Source organism: Pavona decussata, unplaced genomic scaffold (assembly GCF_977016875.1).
Source record: "Pavona decussata unplaced genomic scaffold, jaPavDecu1.1 SCAFFOLD_6, whole genome shotgun sequence".
Lineage (NCBI taxonomy): Eukaryota > Metazoa > Cnidaria > Anthozoa > Scleractinia > Agariciidae > Pavona > Pavona decussata.
This window is the reverse complement of record NW_028145430.1, coordinates 4,055,001-4,073,332: the sequence shown is the minus strand read 5'-3', so window position 1 is coordinate 4,073,332 and position 18,332 is coordinate 4,055,001. Positions and strand designations below refer to the sequence as shown.

The following is an 18,332-nucleotide window of genomic DNA, read 5'->3' as shown; positions in this document are numbered from 1 at the left end:
GCTGTAACACTAAAATGAAAACACGTGCAAAAGATTTGAACACTGAGACAAAAAGTCAACACTGCCAGACGGCCTTCAAAAGAAAGTTTCTAGGAAATTCTCGCCTTATTTCGAACATTAGTAAAGTGATCATCTCTTTCAGTTTTTCGTTTGCCGCCGTGTTGGTATTTATGCTTGGGCATTCGACATTTGTGACGCGAGTGAATCTCGACAAATTATCTGGTACTGCCAGATTCTGCAAAACAGACTCCGGCTTATCTTCATTCACCCCGCACTAGTCTAGACGACAAGTGAACATGTCTTTGCCGTCCGAGAAAAAGTCGGCCAATGTGCGGCAGACCTGAATTTGTTGGATTTTCTGTCAATGCAGCCAACGCAAACCTTCTGTTTATCTACAAAAATGGTTCAATTATTGAAGCGTTTAAGTATAATTATTCTTTAATGAAATAGCACCATGAATCTTTTATATCCTTACTTCCTTTTAAAGCCGTAGACACAAATGCCACAAAAGCCAGGAACAAGACAGTGAGCATCTCAAGCCTGACGTTAAGCCAGGTCTGTGCAGCCATGTAGGTATACCACGCCCGCGAGTGAGCATCCTGATAACTGTTCACTTGGTCAGTGAAACTCTCCTCTACTCCATAGGCACGTATGGTGTCCAAACCAAGTAGAGTAGTGGAGAAATGGCCAAACAATGGACTACGGCCTGAAAACAAGAAACAGAACGGGTAAACTGGATTTCTTTAAGATGAGTATGCTATTACAAGTAACCTTAATAAGGAAAATAGTTTTTGTGTCTAGGTTGATATTCAATTGAAGTGGTAAGAGAGCAGCGATTTCACGAACGAAACTGGACTAACCTTTTTGCTAATTTCTCAATGATGAAAAGAAAGACATTTCCGCCTTACAAACGACACGTTAACCGTTAACTGGTTTCTTTACAACAAAACCGAAAAACGAAATTACAGTGGAGAGTTCCTGGTAACGATTAAACATGTATCACCTGTCAGTTGGCAAATGCCACAAGGATGCCTTTACTTCACGTTGCTACTCAAAAAATAGGGAGATTTCCCAGGGACATTTATTCCAATTGATTGACTAGTATGAAATAGAGTTTACAACTTATAAATAGAACAGCAAGAAAGAAACGAAAATAGAAGGCTTTTAGCACCGTATGAGAGGATTCTTCTTACTTATTCCTTCAATTCGCTTCACTTCTCGAGATGACTTCATGAAATAATTCCTCAAAAGAACAAATATGATTATAACAGGTATCACCATCACGAATGTGACTGGATTATTGACTGCCACTAATCCTAAGATACCCAGGCACACAAAACCGGTCTGCAAGACAATAACACAAATCACTGTCAGTTACAACAGTTACGTGTATGAAGCAAGCTAAGGGAGATGGGGGGGGGGGGGGGGGGTGACGGCGAACTAATTAGAGAAAACTAACAATAACAGAGGAGTAATTATAGCCACGCATTTCTTTTAAAAAAATTCTCGAAAATATTTCGGACCCGACAAACTATTTTACGTGTACAATGTTAATTACCAGAAATTCGATGTTCAGACGCTGAAAAGTTCACAAGGTTGGTTACAACACCAAGTTGTAACCAAGGTTAAGAAACAAACTTGGAGTAGTTTGTACGAAAAACTTCCACCGACGGTAGAAAACGGATTTGAAAAATACTTTCGGAAACACCTCGGGAGTTTTGAGAAACGGACCTCCGGTATTATCTGATCGTTTTGCCACTTGCCGTGTGCCATAGCTGATGATTTTGAAACTACGCCACAAGTCTTGTAAAAAATGATAATTAAAAATAAATAACTACCATGAAAAACAAAGTTCAGTCTCGAAGAGAGCCTTTAAAATTACTCAAACAACATAACAGTCGAATCTCAGCCAGATTTTCCCAATCAACACGCGTTGCTGCATGGGTTAGTGGTCAGGGCGTCGGAATCGTAATCCGGACGTCCCCGGCTGAAGTCCCGCTAGAGCCGCTAGTTAGAGTTGTTTCTCGTTAGCCCCGCGTTCAACTCCTCGGCCGCGCTTGCTGGCCCGCTACCTGCCCATCTTGTAGGAGGCGGATCAGCCCTTTTCTGTTTGAAATATTTGTTACTGCCCGTTTGTTACATTATCACTGGAAAGCCCCTTACAGGGAGAGGATAATTAAGTAATTATTACGCTGATTTATTAAGATAACTAAAAAAGTCGACGTTTTAAATTGTCGCATCCGCAACTTCACGCAAAGAGAACACAATACAAACTGTGGTATTAAATGTTCGCTTGCGAAGTAACATTTCCACTTATACTGAACTTAGCAACTGTTGAAACTCCAGCTTCTATGTTTAGTAAACTTTCCACTGAAAAAATCTCTTGTTACTTTGATCACAGCTTCCCTGCTGACATACGAATCTGGTTCTAGTGCGGCACAGATGATGCACGGTCAACCAAAAGCTGAAAAAAAACGCAAACTGCAACTTAAAGCTGCTCTAGCTCATGGGTCCATTGTTTGTCATCCATCAACCACTTCACTTGCTTTACCCAAGAATTACTGCTTGACAAAGATATTAGCTGCAAAATTTACTAAACATTTTACATTTCTTCTTCTCTATCCATCCCTGGGTCAAACCACACAAGGTAGACTCAATAACTTTTACCTGTAAAACATCACACAGTATCATGGGCATCATGTCGTCTATCATGCCAATATCCTTTGAAAATCTGTTAAGAATTCGACCTACAACAAATGCAATCACATTCAATTTCTGGTTACAATTCCAACGTGTCTTCTTCTCCCATTATATCAACTGCTCTAAGGTGATTTTGTCTCAGAAAAAGGAAATTCCCAGTTCTATGGCACATCACCCCAAATAATTGAGCTCGCTCACCACACGGGTATCTCACAAAGCTCAATCGTTATCTGAAAGACCATGGGTTCGATTCCCGTTGGGGACCTGTTACACATAAGGTGATTTTGAAGTTTCAAATTAAATTCCGTGGGTTTTGATAAAAGTTATGTCGCAGAAATTCGCAATCCTTCACAAGTGGTGTGTCGTTATGAGGGGGGAGGAGGCTGTCTTGAATTGAAATACGGATTACATTGTTTTAGAATAGAATGTTGCGTTCCAAAAATATATTCAACAGCTTATTTGTGTTTATCAGAGATGTTGCTACCCTCACCTATTGAATTGTTGTCAAAAAAGTACATAGGAGCCCTGATGAGGGTACTGAGCATGTTGTCATGCAGAGTCCTGGAAGCAACTACGGTCATGACAAAGAACAACTCAACAGAAAGTAGGCACAGGAAAAACAGACCCACAACCATGCCGCCATAGGTGCCTAAGAATCCGCCTCGGTCTGCTCTTGTCGGTTGGACTGCTGTGGAATTCGAAACTACATTTGACGCCAAATGGTACGATTCTTCCACATTTGACCTAAAAAAACAAAATAACAAGAACCGTTTTTGCTTCCAATTAACCTTTTGCATAAGCAGAGAACCAGAGAAATGGCTCACGGTTCACGAGCGTAAAAAAGCAACACAAGCCGCCGTAAGAATCAAGTTTTCATCAGATTCTCATTTCACAGGGAAGGCGGGGATCTTGTAATTTTGCGTTTCCTGCGGATTATTTAATTTTTAAGGTTGCATTATAATTACAAATCATACCATATCCTTACCAATAGGATAACCACCAATCAGCCATCATTGCTACTACCTAATAACAAAATGGAAAAAAGGTCTGGAACAATATATTTTTTGCAAACTGAAAAGCAAAATCCACTTAATGTCCAAAGGGTACAAAAGAAAAAGGCACATGATACCCTGTGCATTGGTAGTGTTTTGGAGTGACTATGCTTACCCAAGGAACCCATACGTCCAAGGTTAGAAAACATCAACAATGACCTATTCATGACTAAACAATTAGAAAGAACAAGTAACTTGGATTATTTATCAGTAGCCTTCTTGTGTAGTAAATAAAAAAACAATGCAGTTGATCCCGCACTGCTTTAGTTACCTGGCAAAGAGCAAATAAGAAGATGATGCCAAAAGCTGTTCCCAGATTTCGAAAGGATCGAAAATATGCCATATAAGTTTCCATGCTAACAGCTCCCTCCTGTTTTTGCTCTCCTGGAAGGAGATTGTCCTCCTACAGAATAAACAACATAAACATCCTTAAAATTTATGAAACCAAAATACGTCAGAAAACCAAGTCGGTACTATTTTAAAAGATTTTTCTTGTAAACAAAAATAAAAATAAATAGTTTCCGCAGTGATAGCCACAGAAAAGCCGTCCCTCCAATCTCTGCCAAAACCTCTCAAAGTAAGGTTTTTGTCCAACATTTAGATTTCGGGAAAAAAAAACTATTTTTAAGACAAAGCGTCACCGTAACCAAGGGCCGACAACCTGCAACCCGCTCCCGCAAACAAATTCGTCTTTATAATGAAATGGTACAGACTTCACTTAATAGTATATGAAACCGACAGATACTCTGCCTCAAGTTTCTCTGAGACCAGTTGTAGCTTCGATGAGAGGCCTTCTACATCAATTCTTTTTAAAGAAATTTTATGTTTTACGTCGCGTAATGTTGTGCAGATTAGTAAACCTTGGTGCTTTTTTGGATTGCAAAAAAAAAAAAAAAAAACACTACCAAACAAAACAAACAAGCACGTAAATCAGACATGCAAGGATTTAAACTTACATAAACAGACATTGTCGTTGTTGCAGACATGATAGAGTTGGTACTATCAGCCACTCTACTAAGGCGATGGCAGTTATAACTGTCTTGTCTACTCAACTGCCGAGCGACCAGAAGTCTTTCAGCGTCCTTTGCCTCAAGTTGGCGGCCTGCTTCTGTTTCGGGGTCTATTAAACAAGCCATGATGTCTGTGCTGTCTTTACACACAGAAAGCTCCTTATAGTTTCCTTTACTTCTTACTTTACCCTAAAAAACAGCCAAAAATATTGTAAATGAAACAACTAAAAAAGGAGAAGAATCGGAGAATCGGAGAAGTGTGAATACGAGTATTCGCGTGGAGAATGTTTTCTATAAAGAACTAAATCGCGAGAGAAAAGCAAATCAGACATGCACAGCATACCTGATCAAGGATCAGAATCTGATCTGCTTTACCAATATGCTGGAGCTGGTGTGTTACTAAGATGCGTGGTTTGCTTGAAAGATATCCACAAATACACCTGCAAAGATGATAGGACACTAGGTATCTCTCATTGTTTAGTGATGGGTAAGATTCAACAGCTAACAAACGAGTATGAATGGGTTTTGTTTATGGAATTTATTAGTACGAATGATTTTGATTTTGACGGTATTGCCAATAGAGCTCTTTACACGACCACATTATATCCTAATGGCTCATATCATCCATAACACTGACACCTCTACAATCTCCATAAGAGAGGTTACAATGAATTTCTGAAAATGAGTTAAACTGAGCTCCTGATGGAAGTCAAACCTAATAACCTTCAGTAATTCGATCAGATGCTCTAACCATTGAGATACGGGATTTGACAAGTGGCGGGATACAAGTAATTGCAAAAAGGGTCGAGAAATTCGCTGTTACAAATATTCTAAGGATATTCAGGCCGTGCTGTCCCTCCTCCATCCCTCCCCCTACTAATCAATTCAATGTTGAAAGAATTTCAGATCTAATTTCAGACTAGAGGGTATCGATATTGAAAAGGAGAAGTAGGAAAACAACTGTTCTTACACAAAATGATCATTTTGGAAAAAGTGTCTCAACCACAACTCCTTGTAGGTTATTTTACCGTTAGTACCCAGGTTAGTGGCATAAGTGATGAATCTAGGGTGATGATCAAGAGAAAAGTGGGTAAGAAAACGGTAGTTCATTTTTCGCGAGCACGGGCTCGGGCATGTGCTAATTCTGTGTTAGATCTGATGCACTGCAACTAATACCTAGACGTGCTTACTTTTCAAACAAGTGTCGTCCCACGTTCGCATCTACAGCACTCAAAGGATCATCCATCAAATAAATGTCAGCATCCGAATACACCGCCCTGAAACAAAAAATAAGGTTAACAAAGACGAACCCGAAAACTGTTCCGAAAAGTGCACGAAGAAAACACAAACCCTCTGCGCTTTATTTGAGCAGCAAGAAACGAAGATAACATTTTAAATTTCAACGGGGAACGTTTATAATGTCAGGGCATTTTTGTAACGTGTGTAGGAAAAATATGTAGCGCCGTAATGTGTTTTTACTTCGTTAAGGCAACCTAGGAAGCAACTGGGGATATGTCACTGGTGAAATCAAAAATGCCGTTTCAGTTTAGAATACTTCCATAAATACTAATTATAGATAACTTGTGTTCAATTTGACATCTATAGGACGCCCATGCTGAATTTGATAATGTCAGTGCCTTACCACAAAGGTATATTTCGAGGTTCGTTTGACCCTACCTTTAGCTTTAACCTTGGACAGCAATGGTACCAACCACTGACCCTTTCACATACAAACTTTCACCGAAACGGTATCCCTTGCAGACGTAAAACAAAAAAATGGCATTCTTTCCTTCTATCTCAAAGATATGCTTGAGAATATCCTGTACGATATTGGTATAGCAGGTATTGCGTTGTAATTTCTGCCAGGAATTTCCGTTCATTTTTTGCTGCCCTAGTTCTAAGACTTGAATTTAATTGTTCACAGCCTATTTTGCGACCTTAAAAATGCTGAAATTTTAAATTTCGCTAACTTTTCGCGTATGTGTGACATATTACCAAGAGTACAAGGGCAACTGAAACGAGTATAAATACAGTAAAAATTCAATTATTTAAGGAAATCTACAACGACTCAAGACCTTTCTTTGAGAAATGGTTTTCAACAACATTTTTTTCCGAGTATGCCTGTGTCAATCACTGAATAATACATCATTCTCTTTTATTTACCAGGCTTAGTGTTTGAGGCAGGAGGGGAGTTTCCTTATTGCTTAGAAAAATTATGATGTATGTAGGTGGGTGGATACACCAACACCGTAGCCCCAACAAGCCATTCAAAGTACACAATAATTTGAACTTGAGCAACAAATTATAAAAAGCACTTGATTCAGAAATTACTGGCTTGCTATACTCAAACCATACCAGACCAATACAGTTCGAGAAGACGCTGTGAAATGTTTTGAAGGATCCACTACATTACGATGTCACATTTTCAAATGGGAGAAACACATGCAGCGTTTTACTCATAAACTGTTAAGTCCATTGCTTAGTTACAAATTTATACATATTATCTGCAATATTCAATTACTACCTCGCCAAGTTGACCCTCGCTCTTTGTCCTCCACTCAAAGACACTCCTCTCTCTCCCACCAGTGTCACATCACCATCAGGCAGCAACTCGATGTCCTTTGACAAGAAAACGATAACTACCTCGTCAACATCACCAACAATCGCCAAAAAACATTTGCACTGACATTTTTGGTAATTTTTGAATCCACCTACGGTAAGTAGTTAAAACAACTAGACACAGTTTTGACAACGACTTCTAGCAACATTGTGTCCAAAAACAAGAAATAGATTTCTTTTGAAGATTTTTTTAAGCTTAAGTTTAAGTTGTTACATATGCATAACATTCTTTTTTCATTTTTTTCATCGATAATTCCAATCTAAACCAGGAGCCAAAATCAGGGATTATGGCTCCTGTCTAAACTGGATAAAGCCTTAACACTTTTTGTTGGAAACTGTTAATTATACACACTTAGAAAGGCGCTGTTATATGCCTGACTCTGTATTCTCTAACTATTTCCTCAAAAAGAGTTTTAGTTTTAGCATTGTAAATATCATTTAATTTAATTTAATTTCTATCCATCACATGGGTGCTACGCAGCTCACTCACTATGCAGCACTTGAATAATCTTCAAGAGTAAGTTCTTTTGTATAGACTAAAACTGGAAGTAACAACAATACAATTCTGTGTTTGTACCTTATCTAATGCACAGGCTTGGATGACCGCAGTAAGTTTGTCCTTATCATATTCTTGACCAAACAGGATATTTTGCCGAAGTGATCCATTATAAATCCACGCCTGCTGTGAGGCGTAACCTATCTTTCCCTTCACTGTAATAGTGCCTTCAGATAAAGGAAGCTCGCCAAGAATTGCCATCAACAGGGAAGACTAATGTGATTGACGAAGCATAATATCAAGTAAAATTCTTAATAAAACTGACTTGTCGGTCATCAAATAAAGACTTAGCAAAGTACAAACCTTTCCAGACCCAACAGTACCAATCACTCCCAACAATTCACCCTAATGTCGCAAAAAAAGTAATAAAAATAATTTGTTTAGTTCACAGAGTAAGAAAGCATTGACTGGTTATTAGGAGAGTTAATAATGTCTACTAATTGCATTGGCGGGAAAAGTTTTGGAATAGCCAGAACATACCTGTCTGGCTAGAATGGCAGAGAGGGAAATGATTGAAGAACTAGGCTGTAAGAGATGGAAGACGGCGAAGTGATCGTTTCTAGGAAGGTTAGCAATGGAGAAGAAATATTCAAGCTTTGTTTACCACCCTAGCATTGCTAGGAATTATGACAATGATGAATTACTGTATCCCCACAACAAAGCGATCACTGAAACACGGAATATTTTGATTTCATAAAAATACACAACTGACAGAAGACGAACAACGTACAGTTGACACTTTGAAGCTGATGTTTTCCAGAGTTGATGATGTGAAGTTCTGAAATATGCAAAACAATGTTATGAAATGAAATACAATCAAATAAGTTTCTCCTTCTTTGAGCAAAATGCATACAGGTATGTGGCAAGTTTTGCAATACTTTTTTTAAGATTGGGAAGGAGATAGATGGCAATTGATTCCTTCACAGTGGTCTCCATCTGTAGTACCAGGGCTCCTTTTGATAACAGAGTCGGTTTAACTCTGATTGGATCACCTTGGCATATATAAATAAAGGTGTATGCATGTATACTAACTTTGCCAATTTTGAAAACGTAAATACACATTGGTAACTAATAACACACAGATAATGGAAATGGATAGCAGGCGAAAACACCTGAAAAATCCAGACAGTAGATATAAATCAGGCCTAACACTCGAATCTCTTCACGGTAGCCAAATTACCTGATCAACTCTGTTGATAAAACAAAAAAGTTCATTTCTACTCCCCCAACGACGTAGCACCACATTTCCTTTTGAAATTAAACCTCTTATCTGTTTGAACAAAACTCAGTTTTACATATGATTCTGTGTCGATTACAGTAAACTTAAAAAAAAAACACCGCAAACTTGTAATCGCAAATCTTAAAAATATACGGATTTGCCAGAACTGAAATGCTGGCCATTAAAATAGTACTAAATCTTTCTGGATTGGAATGCTGAGTACAATGTACCAGAGATTAGAACAGAATTTAAAAATATTTAAATTTGCGTTGTCTTGAACCATATACCTCATTCCAAAAAGCTGTGATATTTTTGGCATCAACGTAGCAGTCTTCAGGTTTTGGTCTCAGTTTGGATGTTATAAGTCCTTCTGAGTGCATCTCATCTAACAGAAGAATGTCCTGTAAAGTTACAATTAACCCACTGTTAATATATACGATGTTTCAGTATCTTCCTGCCAATCAAGAAAGAATGAGAATGCTGCTGCATGAATGCACAATACAAAAGAAAAATTTAAAGATAATGAGTTGGTGGTTAATTTGTAGAATCAATTAATTTAGATAGCTCTCCCTGAATCTCACCTCAACACTTCCATTAAGTTATAAGCTGTTCGTACATAAACATGTTGCTAATTGCATTTTCTTTTTCATATCGCCTGGATGACTGTTACAGCAAGCCCACATAATAAAAGGGCAAACATGCAGCATGCACCTTTTATGTGAAACGGTTAAGTTTTCAAAAATGCTGATCCCATATGGACTGTCCTCTCACTCATTGTTGGATATGCATCTAGAACAGTAATGTTTTCAACAACAAATTTCAGATCAAAATAACATGGATACCCTTCCTGAATGTGATTGTTTCGCGTTCCGAACGTATTATGGATGGTTTTTGAGTGACATGCCACTTCAAGCTTTTGGCAAAAAGTACCAAGAGACACATACGCCTTATCGATTAAAATCTATCAGATAACTTGCACTGTTCAACAGAGACTGCTGTATCGTGAGTAAATGTTGAAACACATTTTAATTAACTAACCTCCATTCTCCTTACTGACACTCTGCATTCATTTGCAAGGCTCAGGGCGATAGGAAAGTGTAATGCCATGACAATTCGAACCATGTTGAAGAGGGAGATGCAAGTAAACACGGTTTGCGCCGTTAAAATTTGACCAGTGAGTACGTAAGTCATGAAGGTAACAAAGCTAATAACTGCTGATGAACTGAAGAACAACGACATAAAAGCTCCTTGAATAAAGTTCAACTTCAGGAACCACTTAAGTTCATCGCTGTTGACATAAACAAACACACTCATCACAATTCATTTCACGCTTAATTTGGAGCTGCTTACGTCACCGCTTGACTACGCACGGTTCTTTCTCCTTGATAGACATTTATAATGTAGCGTTTTCATGTTCTTCTAAACCATGAAAATCGATTATTAACAACAAAACAAAAATATAATCACTTCTCTTACGCATTAACCTTACAAAGAATGAACCGATGCAGAGGGTGGGTTTATCTAGGCTGTGTGCCAAACAAGAATGTCTTCCAAAACGCCCCGCATTACCTTGTTCGATGGTATTCGGTCAGCTTAGCGTTATCAGTTATCTCCTGTTACAACCAATGCTGCTTCTGCATTTTCTTATCAAAAACTGCGTGGAATTTGCAGTGTATGATATAATTTTCAACAAAGGGAGTGGAAGGAAACAATAGTGTCCACACCAATGACAATATTACGACGACTATCCTAGAACATTGTCCGGAAGATGTTTGTAATCCTGCATTAATGGCACTTAATCATACCTCCTTATTTGCCTTATCCACTTCGAAAATGAATCTTCCCAGGTATACATTTTGATAACTCGCATGCCAGCAATTACTTCATTCATGACTTTCACACGTTCATCCATCCAACGTATTGCTTTTGTTCTGCATAAATGAGATGTGAGATTGTAGAGTAAGATTGATGTACTTCACACAGTTGCTACTTTCTTGATTATATTTTTGCCTCACTGGCTGATTCCACATTATATTTCTGTAATCCAACTCGTGACTCTTCACTCGCCACAAACTACTTTCTTAAGGAAAACTAAGCGTAGAAATATTTTGGGAATTGCTCACTACCAGTAATCAAGTAATACTTCACATACTGACAGAAGAATTTTTCTGTGACGACCTTAAGACTGTATCACTATAATGGACTCACCTATAACCAAAGAGCATGTTTCCCATTTTAAGCTGCAGTGGAGCTAGAAGCACAATCAGTCCCATCCCTGCAAGAGCTGGCGGACCAATTTGTAACCAAAGCAATAGTAAAACAATGGCAGATATAACTGGGCCGACCACCAGGTAATGTAGATAAGGTGTGCTCTACGAAACAAGGTATACTCTCTTAGTAATTAAATTGGACAAGCCAAAACACCAAAACGACTTGCAAACGCCTCGTGTACAGGCGTCGTGTCATGCTTTGTCCAATTACTTTCTTGTATTTTGTGGATTATAACAACTAAATATGGTTACAGTAACGCATGCATCAATGGTTCTCCCTCCTCCGCTTCTTTTAAAAGAAAGCTTAAAGAATTTCTTCTTTCTAGGTATTAACTTCTGTAAGGCTGTAATTCTTAACTAACTAACTTACTTAATATGTGTATGTGTACGTGTGCGCGGTCAAAGTTAATTTACCATAAGTCCATATTGTAATTCTAATATAAGATTAGTTAAGTGAGGAAGCCTGACTTGTTATAAGCCTCGTGGTTTCTTTCAGGTTTCCTCGCCATTTATTTTCTTTCTTCAATTTTTTTCTTCATTTTTTCTTCCCATCTGTAAATGTTGTGTATATGGCGAAATAAATATTGTATTGTATTGTAATGGTTGTGAGGCCGGAAATGTTGTTACCAATTTTCAAAATATTATAACACAGGCTTTTCTGTACAGCACAACTGCATTGAAGAGTATTTACTGCTTGACTTTAGCAATGAGGTGTGGGTACATACATGGGTACAGCGTGTGTCAGTTGCATTTTAAAGCAATCTTGTGAAGAAAATAGTACGCGCTTCCAAAGTGTGTGTCCTGAACTACTTACCCAATCAAACTTTTGAGCGTCACTGGACACTAGATTTACAATGTTGCCGGACGTTGTGCCATGGAGTGCAGCCGTGCTGAGTTTAAGTACCTGGAAATAAAACAAATATATTAATGATAACAAGAATTCACATTTGCCGCCCCTCCCTCCAATCAGCCGGGAAAAAGTAGCAAAGTATTTGGAGCGCTCACACGTTGTAATCAATTACTGCCCATACTAATGCATACAGACCACCTGTGTAAGATACCAGAATCCTCAATTCTTGAGGTGCGGAATCACTTTCAGACGTAATTGCAACAGCCCTTCTTTGGATTTCTGAAGATAAAAAAATTGCCAGCTCTCCTTGTTCAAGGAAACATTGCAATGTCAGTTCAACAAGAAGAGTTTTCGATGCTAGCTGTATGTTAACGTTTCTAAGTGATTTAGAAAACATTGAACATTACATGTTGAAATAGGAGACAAGTAGTGTACCCAAGACAAAGTTAAAAAAAAAAAAGAGTAATGCTACTTTCAGGTTTGACGTCTGTTTTGCATGACATAACGCTCGCAGCCATGTATACAGGTTACTTCACAACTAAGTACCCCTTTCAGCCCCCCTAACTCACCTTTTTATAGACAAGACCAGTGCATGCAACCCTTATTCTCATGCCATAAACCTGCCGCATAAAGGAGTATGGCGCGTTGCTCATGCTGGACAGAAAAGCACACATGCTAAGGCCAGAAGCGTAAAGGCATGCATCCCTAGTTGAGATTGGTGAATCCTGTACAAAGTAGCGTACAAGTTGGCCAAGGAGAATCGGCTGAGCCAGTCTAAGAATTTCCTGCGAAGAGGAGTTTATTAAGAACTTTATTTGATGAACTGATGAACATTGGATCATGGATCACGTCTTTTTACAGTCCGCCGCCATAATTACGTTCAACTCTAGGTTAATTAAAATTGTATTTGTCAGATAGGCAAAGGTAGGTAGGTAGATTAAAATCGGATTTGTCATTTGTAAGAAAGAATGTCTATTTTCTGTTTGTATCAAAATTAAAATCGATAAGATCATTTACATATCTGAAATGAAGACGAAGTGGTGAACTAACAGGCATTTGACTAGTGTTGGGCAACAATGTGCATCTGTAGATGAGGAAAAACTTGGTAAACTAAGAATGGTCCTGGCTGCCTTGTTTTTGTATTAAGTGTAGCTCACCCAGCTTCACCCTTAACGGTAGCATAACCCTTATCACCCCAGCTAGTATCGGCGTAATGCAAGACAGTTTGGCTTTCTCCCCAAACTATCAACTGATGTTGCCCTCGCTCTTTATACGGACAGGGTTCTAGATAAACATGATAACGGAATGTTGACCAGGGAGCGTTTCCCGACCTCTCGAAGAAGACTTTTGATGTCGTTCATGACCTCCTGTTAGCAAAGTTGAAGTACATCGGTGCTTGTGATAACGTAGCCGTATGGGTTAGAACGTATTTAAAGTGATTCCACTTTTTACTGAGACTTATCCGTTGGTATCCCTCAAGGAAGCATTCTCGGTCCTCTCTTGTTCTTGGTTTGGTCTATATCAAAAACCTTCCCATCCACTTGAAACATTGTAAAATGATCTACGCCTTACTGGCTTACATAGGCATCAAAAAACTAGTTTTGCTCAATCGCGCGCGTAATAAAAATGTTCTTAACTGACTCTCAGCCTAGGTAATGTTATTAGTATGTTCTTAAATTTTAGTTAATTTCAGCCTCAACGTTGTTATAAAAAAAGGTTCTTACATATAAAAAAAAGTGTATTACGACGTAGGTTATTCGTGGTATCCGACTGGCGGTGATCGTCTTTGACTGTTTCTGGTTATTCATTCATTAGGCGATTAATAGCGTTCCTTTCTAAGCTCCTCCATTTTCTGGGTTAGCGCAACCAACTCTATCAACTAGATATTGTCTTCATCCTTTTCTCATAAACAATGACTTCAAACTTTTGGATCCTGCCGATTTTGCCAAAATGTGACCAGATTTCAGATTTTTTATTTATGCACTATTTCAAAAGTTTACTACAAAAGGAAATTACAACACATCACAAAAGAAACATAAAGACCATAAAGAAAACATTAAATTACATAAATATCAAAGGTAAAATGTGCGCAGTGACCAAAGGAGCTTAGGACCGCTTAAGCCTGGTTACACGTACGACGCAAGCATAAGCATAAGCATAAGCGGCCGGGCTGCCTTTTGGCGCGAGATTTGATTCCAACATGGCGGAAAATGGCAACGCATGAGTAACTAGAATGTACGCTGACAACTTGTCACTGTTTTTCAGTTGCCTTTCCTTGCGCTTGTGCTTATGCTTGCGTCGTTCCGGTTTACACGTACGACGCAAAGACGCAAGCACAAGCACAAGCACAAGAGAATGGAAATCGTTCCATTCTCTTGTGCTTGTCCTTGCATCGTTGCGTCGTACGTGTAAACTGGAACGACGTAAGCATAAACACAAGCGAAAGCACAAGGCGCTTATGCTTGCGTCGCACCGGTTTACATGTAGGTTTCTTGTGCTTATGCCTATGCTTGTGCTTATGCTTGCGTCGTACGTGTAAACCAGGCTTTAGGCTTTCGAGTTGGTCACTGCCACGTGCAGCTAACTGGCGTATAACGTACAACTAACTAGTAGCACAGAACAAAAGACAAGAATAATAGGAATGCATAGAATCATACTACAATTTTTACATAAAAAACAAAAGAAATGATTATTAACAGTGAGGGCAGAGAAATCAAATACTCACTGGCAATTTGTAGAAGCTATTTTACGGTTTAGATGTTCGTGTTGCTATGCAAACAACGGACAAACAAATCCAGTCAAAAGCAATTTATTAAGCCAAAGCAAACGAACTAGAGAAGAAAGGGTGAAAGCAACTTCACGAACAATGTCACGAAAAGAATGTGTGACTTGGAGTGCGTGACAAAAAGGAGAAAATAGCTAAACGGAATAACTAACATTGAAAAGAAATCGAAGCAAAGTATCACTGAGCCAAAAGAAGTTTATCTGGTCAACAAGTGCCATTGTATGACAACTAAATGGAACATACGATGGATATGGCAATCCTCTCCTGGAACTTCACCAGAACCGAAGGTGAAAAGTCCACCTCGTCAAAATTTTAGTGAATGCCTTTGGCAAGAAAAGGTCTTGCCACAACTGTTCAAGCTGCGACAAAGAGAAAATGAGGGCCGCCCAACCATTGTCCCACAATCTACAATATTGTTTGGATCCTTCTTTGAAGGTTGATAAAAAGGCTGCGTAAATCCACACAAGATCCAGAGGGATAAGTTGTAAACTGCGCGCGCATCCATCCACTTCTTTCCTGGACAGCAGAGAAGAAGTTTGCACTGGTCAGAAGGGCAAAAAAGCCACCAGGATGCCTCACAAGAGTAGATGAAGTGTTACTCCTCTACAGCTGTAAAGCTCCTTGTCAAACTCATTAATAATTCAAAAGCCAAAGACAGGAAATCATGCACCGTGACGTGTTTGGATGTCTGATGAAAAACTCCTCGCTTTTGCATCCTTAATTTACCCTTCAAAATCAGTTCGTTTGAGAAGTCATATCAAACACTCTCACAGTGTTTCATCACAATATCAAAAACCTCGAAGTTCGTCAAAAATACTCCGCTACGCGTCGTATTTTCAACTCTCTTCTCGGTGTTTGATATGTGATGAAACAGTGTCTCGTGTTTGATATACATGTATTACTTCAGTAAGTACCAGATGTGCTCATAAAATAACAACATTCAATGGAGGAACTGGTGAAAGCAACGAACAGCCTAAGGCCACAGAACAAAAACCAGCAAAACCTCAAAGTCGACCAAGCAAAAAAAAAAAAAAAAAAAAAAAAAAATTGCAAAATCGGAAACGCGGACCAAACCTACAAGAAGGCCAAGCTGTCAAACACTTGCTCCCCTCCTGACACAGAGAGCCTGGTGACAAAAGGGGACAGCAATGGCTCACCTCGATTATGCAATAGAGGTAACTAGCAGAGACAACGATAAGTGAAGGATAGTGTGTGTGTGTGTGGGGGGGGGGGGGGGGGAGATAGATGGAGTCCAGTTCCGAAGTATACCACTATCACAGAAAGCTTCTTCCACGCGTACTTCTCTCCTTAAGGCAAAACTTTCTTGTTCATAAGCAGCTGGTTGACGTTGACCGCAGCCAATGAATTAGATATAACTTAGGAGGCAAGGTCGAGGGGAATATGTCAAGGGAAATATATTAACATGTTACCGAAGGGGAATATTTTCCAACATTTTGCTATTTTATGGGCTACTGTTTCAGTCCCGCTAACGCTTTCCCCATTACCACTAACAGCTTTTCTGACAGTTGTTAACCGGCAGGGTTTATTTCATATAATTACTTGGAAGAACAAAGGGAAATGAGCCAGGTTTAAAATAATAAATAATTAAAATTATTATCATTAAACATTAAGACTTACATGAAGAAAAGCTAACAGTCCTAACAGAGAATATCCACAGCCAAAGGCTCTAATTATGGCCCACAAAAAGCTGGGATGTTTGCCATGCTCCTTTGCATTGTGTATCTCCTTCTCCCATTCTCTGAAAACATGAAAAGTGAACATTTTAGAGCGCACACATGTCAAAATAATACATAAATTACTGCCATGAGAATAACTCGAAATGCTCCAGCATTCTTCATTTCAACTACTAATATTACACAAGTCTATGTGGTGATCAAGAGAGATGGTAAATTCTAAGCTCTGAGTTTTGAAGAAAGGCAAAGAAAAGGGTCAAAGAAAACAATAGAGGTTATTTCATGGTTGGTAAGTGCGTATAATTTTTATTCACCAGTCACGCGAGTTGTAAAGAATCGCAAACTCAGTCACTCGCTACGCTCGTTCGTTCGTTTGCGATTTTTAACAACAAGTGAACAAGAATCGTACAAGAGAACCAACCATGAAGTAATTTGTTTATCATATAATTACTTAGATTAATTTCTTCAAAAAAAGTGAACAATGAAACTTCTTCAGACCATACAGACATAAAGGAGTTTATTTTGCAGGTACTGAGATAACAGTATGACCTTCAAAATACAAATAAATAACATGCAATGCTCAAAAATCAATCAGCGACAAATAAAGACACCAGTACAAGTAATGAAGTAAATTGTTCCGAAAATGTCGAATGGAAAGGTGGATAATGAAAACAAAATCGAGTTCCGTTTCTTGAAATAAACAGATGAAAGGAATCACACGAATGAGTTCTAAATCCTGAAGCGCATTTAAACTTAATCCGAGTCTGAGTTGTTGAAAGCCCTTAACCTTTTGTATTTTTTTGAGGAGTGATTGTCCGTAACATTTAAGTTTGGAGATTGATTCAAGCTATTTATTGAAATGCTTACATGCCCACCATGAATAACAAAAATTCGTAGAATGTCTTCTTATTGTTTGTTCGATTCCTCACTCGATGAACAAGTACAAATTGAAAGGTTTGTGCTTTCACCAAGATAGTAAACCTACTGCTTTCTTATGCTTTTTCTTTCCTACTCGTGATTGTAATGACCACTCTATTTTCGACCTTTGATTAGCACATGTGCGATTCAAACGGGATCATGTCAGCTCGTGAAGTTCAGTTCTTTTCCAGCAATAAAGCTCTCAGTTCTCGGTATCGTTGCGGTGGTTTCTTTGAGACATATCATTGGCGATGAGAATGGAGTGAAGTAGGCCATGGTGCTTTTGCTTCTGATGCTTGATTGAAGCTTTTCAAATGCTTCGTTTTCTCACGGTGTGTGCGTTTCTCAAAGCTCCCGAAGAGCTTTCGGGCCCGAAAAGTAATTTTCTTGGCACTTTTCCACAGATTGCTGGTCGGTTTTCGTACAATCTTGCAAAACTAAAAATGTGTCAGTTTCCTTTCAAAATTGTCCAAAATTAAATTTTATATAGGAATGAATTTTGTGCATGTCTAATAGTTTTTCGCGTCCGAAATCTCTTCGGGAACTTGAGAAACGCACGCCTTATCCCCATTTGAACTTGTTGTTGTGGGTCAGCTTCCACACTGGGGTAGTCAGGGAAGAATATCTAGGAATAAACTTTGACATCATGCCCAAGAAGC

At 38.7% G+C, this 18,332-nt stretch overlaps 1 protein-coding gene across 1 annotated transcript in view; it reads right to left on the bottom strand.

Annotated features, from left to right (window-relative positions):
• Positions 1-18,332, bottom strand: part of LOC146489266 (ATP-binding cassette sub-family C member 4-like) — a 33,591-nt gene that overhangs the window by 7,232 nt on the left and 8,027 nt on the right. The window contains exons 4-23 of the mRNA XM_085107713.1: positions 16,700-16,820; positions 12,846-13,061; positions 12,241-12,330; positions 11,365-11,528; positions 10,962-11,087; positions 10,195-10,444; positions 9,444-9,557; positions 8,668-8,715; positions 8,241-8,282; positions 7,959-8,150; positions 7,287-7,381; positions 5,953-6,039; positions 5,106-5,202; positions 4,709-4,951; positions 4,024-4,155; positions 3,686-3,723; positions 3,191-3,444; positions 2,668-2,747; positions 1,194-1,344; positions 476-706 (exon numbers count right to left, since the gene is read on the bottom strand). Coding sequence (XP_084963839.1) covers positions 476-706; positions 1,194-1,344; positions 2,668-2,747; positions 3,191-3,444; positions 3,686-3,723; positions 4,024-4,155; positions 4,709-4,951; positions 5,106-5,202; positions 5,953-6,039; positions 7,287-7,381; positions 7,959-8,150; positions 8,241-8,282; positions 8,668-8,715; positions 9,444-9,557; positions 10,195-10,444; positions 10,962-11,087; positions 11,365-11,528; positions 12,241-12,330; positions 12,846-13,061; positions 16,700-16,820 — 2,771 coding nt within the window. The remainder of the gene's footprint in view (positions 1-475; positions 707-1,193; positions 1,345-2,667; positions 2,748-3,190; positions 3,445-3,685; positions 3,724-4,023; positions 4,156-4,708; positions 4,952-5,105; positions 5,203-5,952; positions 6,040-7,286; positions 7,382-7,958; positions 8,151-8,240; positions 8,283-8,667; positions 8,716-9,443; positions 9,558-10,194; positions 10,445-10,961; positions 11,088-11,364; positions 11,529-12,240; positions 12,331-12,845; positions 13,062-16,699; positions 16,821-18,332) is intronic.